Below are 15,671 nucleotides of genomic sequence, written 5' to 3'. Positions count from 1 at the left end.
CTCTTCTTCCATTCTTTTTCCTTTCTAATATCTTTTGTTTGTCTTTAGACTGGGTGTTGAATGTAAATACTTATTCTCTTTAAGACCTGGCAGAATAAATACCATAATGTATTTATTTTTTTCAAATACACCAGTTCATGTGCAATTTTCTCACCAGTGTACGTCCCTTGTTATACACTAGCAAAAGTTATATACACCACTTACCATCATCATTGTTTTAGCATCCACTTTTCTGTGCTTGCGTGAATCTGACAGAATTTGTTGAGGTTCATTTTTCTGTGGCCAGATGTCCCTCCTGTTGCCAACCCTCGACTGTTTATGAGTAAGGTAATATTTCACCATGACCAGACATGTTTTCATGGAAGACTGGAAATGAAAGAAACCACTTACTTGATGATGATGATCACACACACACACACACTCTCTCTCTCTCTCTCTCTCTCTCTCTCTCTCTCTCTCTCTCTCCACAACAGGCTTTGGTCAACCTGGGGCTATAATAGAAGGTAGTAGCCCAAGGTGCCATGCAGTAGGATGGAAACTAAAATCATATAGTTGGGAAGCAAACTTCTTAGCTCACAGCCATGCTTTTGCACCCCAACCATACACAAAAGAGACTGCTGCGTAATTTCCATCCATGAAATTTCACTCACACAGTTGTGGAATAAAAACACCTGCCTGAACTATTGCACAGTGGGTTCAAACCACAACCACACAGCTGCACTGACATACAAACGAGTAAAATCAGTGCCTGTTTCTCATAACATTTCTTTTTGCAAGTAACTCTCTCTCTCTCTCTCTCTCTCTCTCTCTCTCTCACTCTCTCTCTCTCTCTCTCTCTCACTCTCTCTCTCTCTCTGTCTGTCTGTCTCTCTCTCTCTCTCTCTCTCTCTCTCTCTCTCTCTCTCTCTCTCTCTCTCTCTCTGCTAGACTGAAATGAATGCTCTTGTTATAACAACAATAATCAGTCAAAGGTAGTCATGCTCTGCTCAGCTTCATCCTGTAGAGGGAGCTCTGTTGTTTAATCACAAGGTGTTTTGACACAAGAAGGCTGACACATGTAAACTTATGTACAATTTTTTTTCTTCATACACTCTCTCTATAATTGTTAATTCCCTTACATAAAGGCATGCATCTATTCACACAAAAAGACACACATATTTAACCACACATGATGTATTCATCATGTATGTCTTGTACTGATGGAGCTCTCTCTTTTCACACCATCTGTTAATTGTATAGTTCTTGATGTGTGTGTGTGTGTTTCCCAGGCTTTAAGGTTGATGTTCTGTAGAGCAGGAGGTTTTGAAATGATGAAAATAATAACTAAAATGTATGTATATAGAGAGAGATGTATATATGTACAAAAGCCAATATGCATATATATATATATATATATATATATATATATATATATATATACACACACACACACACACAAACACAAACATGTGTGTTCACACATGTAGTTATGATATTGAAAGTGATTGTGGTAACTAAAGATTGTTTTTAGGTTTTTGTATGTATTTATAAAACAAGTAATGTGTTATATACAATTGGCTAATGCCATCTGTCATTTCAAGTTCCATAAATACTTGATCAATCAATGGTCATCTTGAAATTAATTTAATACCCACAGAACTTGGATTAACAGCAGATGATGTCAACTGAATAAATATAATTTTACATAACACGATATATTTATTACTTTTTCTTTTGCTCATTCTGTGTGTATACATGAATATCATCATAATCATTTTAACATCCACTTTTCCATGCTTGCATGGGTCAGACAGAATTTGTCATTTTTGATGTTGTAGAGATGTATTGAGATAGGATTGGTAGGAATGAGTGAAAGAGAGAGTGGGAGAGCATTAGAGAATATATGTATGTAGATAGAACATTAACCCGAAGGATAGAGATGTCAAGATAGCATTGGTTGGAAGGATCTTTTATTTTAGCCTTTTATTTTTACTGTTAATTTGATACTGATTTCTTGGTTTGAAGTGTTCTTGGTAACAACACCCACCTCATTCAGTAAAACAGGATAATGCAATTTTCACAGTGAGCTTGAGGCAAAATTAATTAACCACTTTCCATCAACCTAAGTGGATAATGTTTTCAAGAATTCTTAATGTTCTATATATTCTTTGGTTTCTAGCCAAAATCCTTCATCTGAAATGATTTCTGCATGTATTTTTCAGCTGATATTCCTTCTTCCACTTGGAAATTCAACAATGATTTTTTACAAGGTCTGTATCTGATGTAAGGCATCTTATTTATTGGACACATTCCATGCTGTTGCACTTGGCTTAATGCTCTGTAGATTCTGCTGCTTTCACTCCTGCTTTCCTTATCTCCACAAATCTCTCACCTATATTCCTTGTAAATAACATGCCACCTTTTAAATTCTATGTCTTTCATACCTTATTTGCTAGCTCCAATCACTGTGCTGGAATGCATACTACTGATAGTAAATACAGAGGAAGAGAAACTGTTATGCTTTGACTAGTGCACCTTACCCAACTCTGCTGTGAACATACAAAAACAGACTGGATAGTAACTGAGTGCAACATGATCCAGATTATCACATATAGTTATCCCATAAAGTTTGTCAGTGCATGTCAGAATATGCAGTATGGTGCTCAGCTAGATGAAGGCTTGTTATAACTGCCTAACCAGGAGACACACTGAAGACACACTATAACAACTACTACCTGTCCATTCAATTTGTGAACTCTTACTTGATATTACTAAACCCTTTTCTAGTTGTAATATTGAATATGCATGAAGCAATTAATGCTTAAATTATGTTCTCATCTCACACAGCCTAATCAAGGGTGATTTGTTCACTCAATGCCATAAAAACCACAGCTCATCACCGATTCATTAAAGTGCTTTGGGGCTTAAGAGACATTAGAACTTGACATTTATACACCATATCATGTATTGTTTCTGCTGAACTTACTAACTGGGCAGCTGTCTATCTGCAGAGTATATTTTATTATCATTATTGGTAGGGTAGCAGGCTTGCAGAAGTGTTAGTGTGTTGGATAACATCCTCCACGATACTTCATCTGATTCTCTATGTCCTGAGTTCAAATTCTACCAAGGTCAACTTTACCTTTCATCCTTTCGGAGTCCATAAATTAAGTACCAAATACTGGGGTTGAAGTATTCAACTAACCCACTTCATCTGGCCTTATACCAAAATTTTAAAGCATCATTATTATTATTATTATTATTATTATTATTATTATTATTATTATTTAGGTTTGCCAATATTCTACAGCATGTAGACCAGAGGTGTGAGGTGTTCTGCATTGCAAGACATTGTATCAGAGCAACTTAGGTCATTGTGGGAGAGAAGTGTGTGCAGATGGATAATGGTATAATTGTACTTAGTGGTTCTGAAATAAAAGAGGCATGGAAGTGCTACTATGAAAGGCATCTAAATGTGGGGAATGCATGGGAGAAGGAGAGCCTTCCTAATGTGATCCAGACGGAGGGACCAGCCATTCAAGTTGACAACACTATGATAGATAAAGCAGTTAAGGATATACAAACAAGGAAGGACCCCTGATTTATCAGAGATTAAGGCTGAAATGCTTAAAATACCTGACAGAGCAAGATACAACTTTGTTACCCATATAGTTTAATCAGGTTGTATTAGAAATAATTGAAGCTAGCATGCTCCACTGAAAGTGCAGTATCAGTGTGTTTGTATGATAAAGTACGAATGAGTTGAGCGAAAAACTGGGCATAAGATGCATCAGATGTAATGAACAAGAGAGAAGATTGTGCTTGTGCAGTCATGTGATGCATGTGGGTGAAGAGCTGATCTTTAAATGTTGATGGAACTCATGGAAGAAGGGGACCCAGGGAGACATGGGATGAAGTAGTGAAGTCAACCTCAGGTTGTTGAGATTTACAGAGATGGCAAAGAACTGACAAGAAAGGCAATTCAAGAAGACCTGTCCATCTCAGCAAGAATGAGGTCCTAAAAGCATATTATTAATATCTTATTTCCTTATTGCCCCCAAGGGGCTAAACATAGAGGGGACAAACAAGGACACACAAAGGAATTAAGTCGATTACATCAACCCAGTGCGTAACTGGTACTTAATCTATTGACCCCGAAAGGATGAAAGGCAAAGTCGACCTTGGCGGAATTTGAACTCAGAACGTAACAGCAGACGAAATACCGCTAAGCATTTCGCCCGGCGTGCTAACGTTTCTGCCAGCTCACCACCTTTTCATTAATATCTATCATTAATATCATGTCCCCATATCATTAATATCTATGTCCCCATACTCAATCTGAATCTATCAGTTTCTCTTCACAACTCATCTTCATAACACCCATCTATCCCCCATCCCTTTAAATGCAACAGTTTCTCAGCTGCTATAATTGTATGAGAACAGAACTTCACATATTCCATTCCACATTATGTGATACCAGTAATTCCTCTTATTAGAACCACTTCCCTTGCCACCCATCCTGCTTTCCCAACCATTTATCGTTATATATATCCACTGAACACCCTCTCCTCTACTATCTACATCCATTTCTGTAACTCCCTATATCCACTTCTATGTACATCTAACCTCAGCCTATCACTGTGCATCTTCTCTCTCCTATTCTTCACCTCTTCTCCCTATTTTTCATCTCTATATGATTATATTCTACCTTTGTTCTCTAACAACCCTTTCTTCTTATATACTGTCAAGATATTCTGCTTAGCATTTTTCTGATGTGCTTACAATTCTGCTTGTTCACCACTTTGATGATAATATGATATAGTATGTAAGTATAATATGTGTGTATGTATGTATATTGGCTGCCATGTAGACAATTCCCACGAGGGCATTTTCACCTCATATATTACTCTCATGTTTTTCCCTTATGTTTCCTCATCTCTCTTCTCTTTTCACTCTACATCCTATTCTCAGGAAAGGCAATGTAAAATAGTCGGCATTAGGAAGCACATCCAGCTGTAGAAATCTTGCCAAACATAAATCTCATGTAGTAGACAATGGAAGCCCCAGGCTAGTCAAATCCTGTTAAACCATCTAATCCATCAGCAAATGACACATACACACACATGTATGCAAAATCTGAAGTATCAATAGTGAAGCTTCAGCTCAAAACAAATGAAGAAACCTTCCCACTTTTACTGAGTACATTTTTCTTTCTCTCATTTGAGAAGTGCACACATACACACACATATGCATGCAAGCACATATATTTAAACATGGCTGTTGCACATACATATCTCCTCATTTTACCAATCTATGTGTTTGCTTGTATTTATGTACTCATATGTATAATGTTGACTATATATATATAGGGATGCACATACATCAGTGTGTTTGTGCATGATAAATTTCTAAACCATATTTTACCAGCTGATACTGAAGCACTTATTCTCCAACTTAGGTTTGTATTGCTAGTTTTTTTTTATTTGCTTTGCTCTGCAAGACATTAACCATTCCATCCATTTTCAGATTGCTTGCTATCTACCTGTGTTTAGTGTGTGTGTATATATCTTTTTTTCTCAGTGCATATTGTCTTCCAGACGCTAAAGATGATTGCATGGTCCTTTCATCACTCATTCATACATATTACAAGCACACACACACACACACACTTTAATGCATGTACATATCATGACCAAATGCATAAGAATAAAAAGGGCAGCTGTCTATGAAGATGGATTCATCATCATCATCACCATCATAATTTAGCAATCATATTCCATGCTGACATGGACTGAATGGTCTGGCAGGATCCAACACATCAGAGGGTTGTGATGAGTTCTATTGGTTTCTATTGTTGGATGCCCTTCCAAATACCAAATTACTAATTACTTCAGTAAAATATCATCTTGCCCTTGGTTTCAGTGAAATGGCTATTGAACAATAGATTCTGTTACTACACCATGTTTGAGAAGATTCACTTTGATACTGTTGATGAAGAAATCATGGCCGAATGATTATGCTTGAAGACACTCACCTGAGATGGCATGCAGTCGAATCAAATACTGCTTCTCCTCTGATCCCCTGTCCATATCTTCTCATGCTAACCTGCTTGTGCATTGAGTATTTGCTTCGGCACCCCATTACTATCGTCTTTATCTTCTTCCCAGTTATTCTCACCTATCCTTATATAATGCAAGAGAGCCATGTATTATCTCTCTTGCAAGGCACCTGTGCTTGTTCCTCTGTCATGCTTTAGTCTCTCAACATCTGGATTAAAGCCACCTCCCCCTCTTAAATACTCCTGAGGAGGCTTTTCTCTGTCCTTTTCCAGTCTTGCAAGATATTTGGCAACCTAACTAGTGCCAGTGACACAAAAAAAAAAGTATCCAGCCATAGAAGCTGTACCAAAGCTGACTTTGGAGCCCAATGTAACCAACCTTCTAGCTCAACTGGATCCCGTCAAACTGTCCTACCCATGCCAGCATGGAAAACAGGCATTAAACGATCACAACAACAATGTGGAAGTTTATGGTTGCGAAATAAACTTCTTGATCATGCAGCCATGCCTACACTCTTATCTCTCTGTCTGTGCATTCATCTGTATCTCTTCCTTCTTTGATCTGAGGTGAATCACTTCTTCTATGAATAAATCCCATTGTCAGCATAAAGCACCTTTTCACCCATTACTGATTGCACTGGATGTAAAGGTGCTTAATCATCACTACACTCCAGATATCAGATACCTTATTTTGGTGGTTTGGAAAAAAATGGGTGGGGCGGATTTTTTGATAAAATTTATCTTTTTTTGTTTTCATAGAATGAATTACGGTGAGCTCCTAATATGCTACAAAACCTATTTTTTTTTGCCCTGAAAGTGAAGGTGGGGAGTTTAGCTCTCAGAAATTTCATGCCCCCCTCCAAATTTCACAGGCAAATTCCCCCCCACCCCCCACCCATTTCACAGGGAAAACTTTGGCAAATTTTTACACAAGGGTCAGTACATGTTGACAAGGGAGCCTTTCCAGTAGCACTCGTCCTTTTAGAAATAACAGCCAAATCTCCCTAGCCACACTGCACCATCTTTGTTGAGCAAAACATAACTGTATGGTATTCTATCATTATCTTTTGTGTGTGTGCATGTATGCATGTGCATATATATTGCATACACATACACACACACACACACACACATAAGAATATACAGATACACACACACACACATAAGAATATACAGATACACACACACACACATAAGAATATACAGATACACACACACACACACACACACACATATATATATACAAATATACACACACATATATATATATATATATATATATATATATATATACATATATAGATATACACACATACACACACATATACATACATACACATATATATATATATATATATATATATACGCACACAAAAGACAAAGAAAGAATACTGTATGGGTACGTTTTGCTCAACAGAGATGGTGCAATGTGTCTAAGGAGATTTGGCTGTTATTTCTAAAAGGACAAGTGCTACTGGAAAGATTCCCTTGCCAACAAGTACTGACCCTGGTGTAAAAATTTGCCAAAAAATTTTTCTTTGTGAGATGGGGGGAGGAGGAATTTCTCTGTGAAATTTAGAGAGGGGGAGTGAAATTTCCGAGATTTTCACTCCACCCAGCCTCCGATTTCCAGACAATAAATAAGGGTGTTGTGGCATATTAGGAGCTCACCAGAATTCATTATACAAAAAGAAATTTTTTTCAAAAAAATCAGGTTGGGTCTGCATGGTGCGAGCCCCCTCCCCCCCTCCCACCTTTTCCAAACCACCAAAATAAGGGATTTGCTGGAAAGTAGGAGGTCAGGGAGTTGATTCCATGCGAAAAATCGTAGGATTTTTTTTTTTTTTTCTGTGAAAAGTGTGGGTATGTACTTGTAAAAATTTACCAAAACAAGGTCAACCTATATTAATCAGAAATGTAGATTGCCGTGTAACTCAAAATCTTCTCGCAACTTAGACCACCCAAAGGATGGGTGCATTTGCTAGTTTGGGATAATGTTAGCCATGGTACTTATAAGGTTGAGGACCCTTGGTGAAAAAAAAACGATTCCATTCCAGTTCGATACCGAGTGTGTCATCAGTATTTTGCTTTCTTGCTATTGCTGCTACTACTACTACTGTTGCTGCTGCCATATTTACCACCACCTCCACTTCCACTATTACTACTATTTCTACTTCTACTACATAATAATCATTGAATTACGTCACACCCTCTTTAGTTTTTTTTTTTTTTTTTTTTGTTGCTGTTGTTATTTTCTTAGTGAGTTGATTTCTTTTCTAGAAGTGATGTTTTTGTTCTTGTTGATTGTAAAAGCAACAGAGTTGTAGAAATCATAAAACTTTGGGGTTAAAAAAATATATCTTCTGGTACCTTGCTGTACTCAAGAAGCCCTGTCCACCACAGCAGAATTGTTAATTCTCTCCCAGCTGAAAGGGAGTTTTGCCTTGCAAGTGCCCTGTGCCAGTGCCACATAAAAGGTATCTGTGCTGGAGTCCTGTAAAAAGAACCTGTGTCGGTGCCACATAAAGCGTGCCCATGCTGGCATCATGTAAGGAGTGGCCGTGAGAGCCCATGCTGCATAGAAAGCCTCCCATGCCAGTGTCATGTAAAAAACACCCATCACACACTGTAAAGTGGTTGGCATTAGGAAGGGCATCCAGCTGTAGAAATCAAGCCAAATCAGACTGGAGCCTGGTGTAGCTCTCCATCTTGCCAGCTCTGGTCAAACTGTCCAGCTCATGCCAGCATGGAAAACTGACATTAAAGGAGGAGGATGATGTTGATGGTGGTGATGTCATTTACTTCCTCGTCCATCACCTACTCTCTTAGATCTTGCACTAATTACTTCACTTAATCCAATACTCTGCCTTCCTCATCTTATCCATATTTGTTTTGACACAGTCACATACAGTGACTCCCTCTTAACCTCTTCATCCTGATTCCAGTTTAAGAAACTACACTCTCTGAGTGGACTACACTCTCTGAGTGGTTGGCGTTAGGAAGGGCATCCAGCTGTAGAAACTCTGCCAAATCAGATTGGAGCCTGGTGTTGCCATCCGGTTTCACCAGTCCTCAGTCAAATTGTCCAACCCATGCTAGCATGGAAGGTGGACGTTAAACGATGATGATGATGATGATGATGAAGATATTTCATTTCCTTTGTCGTGATGAGGTTTTTGGGGTATACCCTGAAGGTAAAAGGTGAAAAGAAGTGAATTAGGACAGAAACTAGGATTGTGGACGGGTTGAGGTTACAAGAATGTATGAGGGAGTAGTAATAAATGGAGAATGCCTAAGGGGAAGTTGTTTATGTCTGTAAAGATTAGGTAAAGTTGGAGTGGTGGATAAAGGATGGGGACTGATCAATGATACATGAGTTGGAGGCAGTGGGGAGAGTAGGAGATGACTGCCAGTGCAGCCAAAAGAGGAGGGAGAGCAGCAAAATTGTAATGATGATACAAGAGACAGGAAGGTGAAGAGTGAGATATATGTTGTTAAGTAGGTTGCATGAGTGGTGGGGAGGCAGGTGTAGTGCATGTGGAGAGCAGGAGATGTACAGTGGTGGAGAGATAATTTGGTAGCTCAGAGGGGTAGGTTTTATCATTGTAAAATGTGGGTGGAGAGGACAGTGTTAATGGATGAAGGATGGATAACAAGTGAAATGGTGCCAGATAGTAAGAAATATATGGTATCAGGGAAGAAATGCTGTTAGAGAGATGATGGGTGGTGGAAATGTCATGAGGAAGAAAAAATTAGGTGAAGGACTCAGTTGTCATCATCAGTATCTTCCATGATTACGATTTCACTCAGCTTGTTGGATCTTCCTTCTCAAGCACACCATATTGCCAAAGGTCAAAGGTCTCGGTCATACTATTAAAGAATATACATCTTAAAGATTCACACTCATACATATTACAGCAGTATACAGTTGTATGTTGGATATAGTGAGAAAACATCTGTGATCATTCACCCTGTTAGAAATAGCAGCTAAATCTCCCTTAATCATACTCTAACAGCTTTGATTAATGCAGTCCTAAACACACAGACTCACACTCTTACCTCAACTTCTCCTCCCATCCTTTGCACACTCTTGTCCCCTCTTTCTCTAACCCTCCTCCTCTCTCCTCTCTTCCACTCACACCTACTTCCTCCCACTGACCTCTCTTCTCTTGCTCTGGCACCTACTTCCTCTCTCACTCCTACCCTCCCCCTTCCACCCTTCCCTCGTTACCCCACCACTACACATTCCAACCCACCATCCCTATACATCCCATCCCTTAGACCCCCACCTTTACATCCCCACTCTCGCCTCCTCCACACCACCATACCATGCCACACCACATCATACCACCCTGCACACACTAGCACCAACCACTTCCCAGCACTTACACCATCATCCATGCACAGACGCACACGTCAAGGCCACCAGTCCCCTTCCATACGCACATACACGCTCTCACATACACACGCACATTCATTTTGGGATCACAACTACTTTATTATCTCCCCTTCTTCCTAGCTCTCCTGTGTGACCCCTCTGTCCGGCATTCGCCATGATAGATCGCCAGTCACTAAACCTTTTTTTCTATTTTCTCCCCCTGTTTATTTCTGTGTTCCTTTCTGTCGAAGAGCGTAGGCTCGAAACGTAGAAGACATACTCTCTTCCCAAGCATTAAACTAATACATCTGTTTGTTGCTCACACACCCGTCCTCGCTTTTTGTTTTTTTGTAAATTCTCACTACACACATACACACACACACATATATATATATATATATATATATATATATATATATATATATGTATACACACACAAAAATAGATGGAAAGCCTATGATTGATGGTGTGCTTGATTATAGATCAGGGTAGACAGCAACATCAAGAGTTTTATTTCTGATGAACCAAATTGTTTAATGTTTATTGTTTCTCCTCCCTGACATTACAATTGTTGTCTTTCCTTTCTTAAACTTTTATGATCTCTAGGTGGTAGCACTGATGACCTCCCTATCAACAAACATCAAATCCATGACGTGGCTGAAGGGTTGGGTCACGACTGGAAAAAATTAGCTGTTGAGCTGAATTTCTCTGATGATGTGATTGCAGAGTTTGATAGTGAAAGTCACGATGTTTCTCAGAAAGCATTGAAAATGTTGACATCATGGTTTGTAAGTATTTCAAAATGGTGGCTTTAACCATTTTCTATTTTGTAAAGAATTAACCACACGGTTAACTGTGATATGGATAGCCTCACAACACTGTTTACTGTAGCATAAAACCTCACAATACTGTTAACAGTGGTATGGGCCTTACAACACTGTTTACTGCAGCATAAAACCTCACAACATTGTTTACTGTAGCATAAAACCTCACAACATTGTTTACTGTAGCATAAAACCTCACAACATTGTTTACTGTGGCATAAAACCTCACAACACTTGACAGTGATATGGACTTTACATTACTGTTAACTGTAACATGGAGCCTCACAACACTATTAACAGTATGGATCTCACAACACTGTTTATTGTGACATGGATCTCACTACACAGTTTACTTTGACATGGATTTTGCAACACATTTACTGTGACATTAATCCTTTTGTACCATACTTCAGTTAAAATACACTGCCTGTGTTACAATTAATTTTTTAAATAATGAAGAATTTAGTAAAGTAACTTTGTCATTGTTAAGTTGGTGTTTGGAACATAAATTAACATGAACCTTTGATGAACCTTTAATTTAAATCACTTTAACCATTTAGCATTCAGATTGTTCTATCGAATATAATATTTATTTATTCACATTATTTTGAATTAATAATGCATTATCTTGTAACTTTGAGATTTCAGTGATCTGATTCCCTTATTTTTAGAATGATATCGTAGGGTAGATGTGAGAATTCAGATCTGGTCTGTGTTAACATAAAGCTAGTCGAATGGCCAGTTTAAATTTTAAAGCATTAAACATATCAAATAACTAGAGCTGGTCTCAAGCAGGTTAGTATTAAGAGTGTTAGACCTTGCAGCACTCTTTGTGGTAACAAACTTTACGACAACACTGGTAGCTCACAGAGTCATTTATTGTGACATGGAATGTCACACTGCTGTTTACTGTAATATTGGATTCAAATTTTGGCACAAGTCTAGCAATTTTGGGAGAGGGTATAAGTTTACAGCGTCCCCAGTGCTCAAGTCATCATCATCATCATCATCGTTTAATGTCCGCCTTCCATGCTAGCATGGGTTGGACGATTTGACTGAGGACTGGTGAAACCGGATGGCAACACCAGGCTCCAATCTAATTTGGCAGAGTTTCTACAGCTGGATGCCCTTCCTAACGCCAACCACTCAGAGAGTGTAGTGGGTGCTTTCACGTGTCACCCGCACGAAAACGGCCACGCTCGAAATGGTGTCTTTCATGTGCCACCCGCACAAGAGCCAGCCCAGGGGCACCGGCAACGATCTCGCTTGAAAAACCTCATGTGCCACTCGCACAAGAGCCAGCCCATGGGCACTGGCAACGATCTCGCACGGAAGATATCATGTGTCGCCCGCACGAGCCAGTCCAGGGGCACCGGCAACGATCCCGCTCGAAAGATTTCATGTGTCGCCCGCACATGAGCCAGTCCGGGGGGGGGGGGGGGCACTGGCAAACGATCCCGCTCGAAAGACCCCATGTGTCGCCCGCACACGAGCCAGCCCGGGGGCACCGGCAACGACCAACCCCAAAAAGCTGAAAGGCAAAATTGATCTCAGCAGAATTTGAACTCAGAACATAAAGATAGATGAAATACCATTACACATTTTACTTTGTGTACTAACGACTCTGCCAGGTCACTGCCTTAACCCTTTGAGCACTGTCCTCCTGAACCTTATTTTACCATACACCTGGCACTCCACTGGTGCTACGGTATAGAGAAAAATAAGCCATCCACCGTTAAACCGGTGTTACAGGCTCGTTAATCTGTTCAATTTTAAAACTCATAGCATTTTACTGTGATAGAACCTTACAACACTATTTACTGTAAAATTAAACTTGACAGCGCTTATAAAATTTCTTTGTCTTTTCCTTACTGTTAATTTAATTTCTGTTCTTTTTTTCTCCTTTTAAAATGAAGGAAACCGAGGCTGAACATGCCACTCCTGGGTGTCTCCGTACAGCTTTGAATGAAATTGGATTGCTTGAAGTGGCCGACCAAGTATTTCCTGATATTGAAGCAAGCAACTGATGAAACGCATCCATGTCCTCTGTGATAAACACACTCTGCCAAGGATTCAACAGAGTTTCATTTCAAGGGACTGGGACATTATTACCATGTTTTATATTGTCCCGTTTTATTCAACACTTGAATGAAATGAAATGATACTATTATGTTTCATACTTGCCCACTTTGGTCTACACTGGATTGAAATGCGACACTATTACTACTGTATTTTATATTGTCCCATATTATTCAAAACTGGATTAAAACAGGACATTGCTACTATGAGAAAAAGTATCCTATTTTACTCAGCACCGGGGTAAAATGGGACACCTGTTACTACTGTGTTTTATATTGTCCCACTTTATTGAACACTTGATAAAAATGGGGAATTATTATTATGTGAAAAAGTATCCCATTTTATTTGGTACTGGGGTAAAATGAGACACTGTTACTACTATGTCTTATATGGTCCCACTTTATTGAATACTGGATTAAAATGGGACATTGCTGTCATGTGAAAAAGCATCTCATTTTATTCAACACTGTTTCAATCCACTGAGCAAGGGTGCATATTTGCAGTGTTAGCTGTATATCTAGTAGGATTCCATTTAATCCAACATCATTTTGTTCAGCTCAACCTGATCTTATTAAATGAAATTTAAAAGACAGATTTATAGCTTAACAAATCCGGAATAGTATTATCTATAAAAAAGAAACTGAAAAAAAAAATACAAAACAAAACCTGTTGGACTTTTTATACATTTTTCCAGGTTATCTGTCTCTTAAGTTTAATCAAACAAAAAGAAAAAAAAATAAACATTCCCTTGTCTAACAGCTTGTTTTTATTGATGCTATTGTTGTTCTAGCCATTGTTGCTTTATCTATTGAGAACCAGTACAATCCTGTTTGATTTTCATTGTACAAAGCCAGAATTGCTATAGTTTATCAAGAATCATCATTGGTGGCATCATCACCATTATCATCACTTGTGACATCGTTTTCACCATCACCCTCATCATCATTATCAACAACAACAATGAAATAATTTTTGTTGTCATTATTTTAATCATCATGACCACATTCAGCGGATGACAGATCAATCTTCCACTGAATTAGACACTAGTCTGTCTTCTCTCTTTCTCTTTCTTCACTTACGATAAACTGCACTTCTGTATGGAAAGCCAGCAAATCTCCTGTCAGTTGTGTAGTGCAGTCATTACTGAAAACAATGAAGCCTACCTGCTGAAATGTCTGCTTAGAGTAAGGTGAACTTGGTAATTAAGATTAAGTGTCTTTGACTTATACAAAACAGAATGGTGGTGTTAGAATATGAACCACCAATATCTTAGTTTATTATCTTGTGTTCTATCAGTTTAGTCATTTCAGAGCTGATGGATATGAAATGTCATGTAAGAGTTACACTTCTAATTCCCTAGCGTACCTCAAGGTTCAGTTTCGAGGCCAGTGTTATTTAACAATTATTATTACCCAGTTAAGTGTAAGGTGTTTTTTTAAGTCTTTTTTGTTTTTTTAATGTATGACTGTGTAATATTGATCTTGTGACCGTTATAAAAATCTTTAATCCATAACACCATTATGTACTATCCTGTGGACTACAGGTTTGTGTGTTCAAATGAGGCTAACAGTCTTTCCAACACAAACATTAAATACAATCAGTGGTACTGTGGACATTTTATGATTAGACTCCTAGCTTTTTATCTTGATGACAGGAATTGTTGAAGGATTCTCATACCCATCAAAATTAAATGTGGGTTTTCCAGAAGTATAACAATTAGAGTAAGAACAGGTTAGATGAAGTTCATGAAGCTATTATGCCTGCTAGTTTCAAAGAATTTCTTTCTCAGAATGAAAGGCAGATTATATGGTACTTGTGTACAAAATGCAGTGTTGCATGGTAGGGGTGATGTGAGCCTTGAATACAGAGGATTTGTGAATACTAGAAAGAAATGAAGCTAGCATGCTCCACTGGATGTATAATATTTGTGTGCATGAACAGTAGGGTACAAATAAACTGAGAAAGACCTAGATATAAGAGGAATCAGATGTAGTGGGCAAGAGAAAAGACCACACTGATATGAGCATGTGACACATATGGAGGATGGCAGGCATGTAAAGAAGTGCAGGGCACTCAAAGTTGATAGAACTTGAGGAAAAAGAAACCCAGAAAGATATGGGATATATTGTGGGGGTTGATCTCAGAATGTTATATCTCAAAGAAGGAATGACAAAGGATTGAGCTGTCTGGCAATATGCAGTAATAGAGAAGACTAACCCACTTGTACAAGTATGATAAAACAAATGTTAAAAGCATTAAAAACTTGTACTAATGATGAAGGTTGAAAAGCATCTACACATGTTTTTAACTTCATCATTCCTAGTAAGTCTACATCCGCTGCCTCATCATAAAC

At 38.5% G+C, this 15,671-nt stretch overlaps 1 protein-coding gene across 1 annotated transcript in view; it reads left to right on the top strand.

The window, feature by feature from the left end:
- Nucleotides 1–14,074, top strand: part of LOC106878146 (THO complex subunit 1) — a 54,237-nt gene extending 40,163 nt beyond the window's left edge. Inside the window, exons 19-21 of the mRNA XM_014927271.3 lie at nucleotides 2,202–2,249; nucleotides 11,022–11,203; nucleotides 13,156–14,074. Of these exons, the coding sequence (XP_014782757.1) occupies nucleotides 2,202–2,249; nucleotides 11,022–11,203; nucleotides 13,156–13,266 (341 nt within the window). The 3' untranslated portion in view covers nucleotides 13,267–14,074. The remainder of the gene's footprint in view (nucleotides 1–2,201; nucleotides 2,250–11,021; nucleotides 11,204–13,155) is intronic.
- Nucleotides 14,075–15,671: the final 1,597 nt, after the last annotated feature.

This window comes from Octopus bimaculoides, chromosome 7, assembly GCF_046866305.1.
Source record: "Octopus bimaculoides isolate indiv1 chromosome 7, ASM4686630v1, whole genome shotgun sequence".
Lineage (NCBI taxonomy): Eukaryota > Metazoa > Mollusca > Cephalopoda > Octopoda > Octopodidae > Octopus > Octopus bimaculoides.
This window is presented reverse-complemented; position numbering and strand designations above follow the sequence as displayed.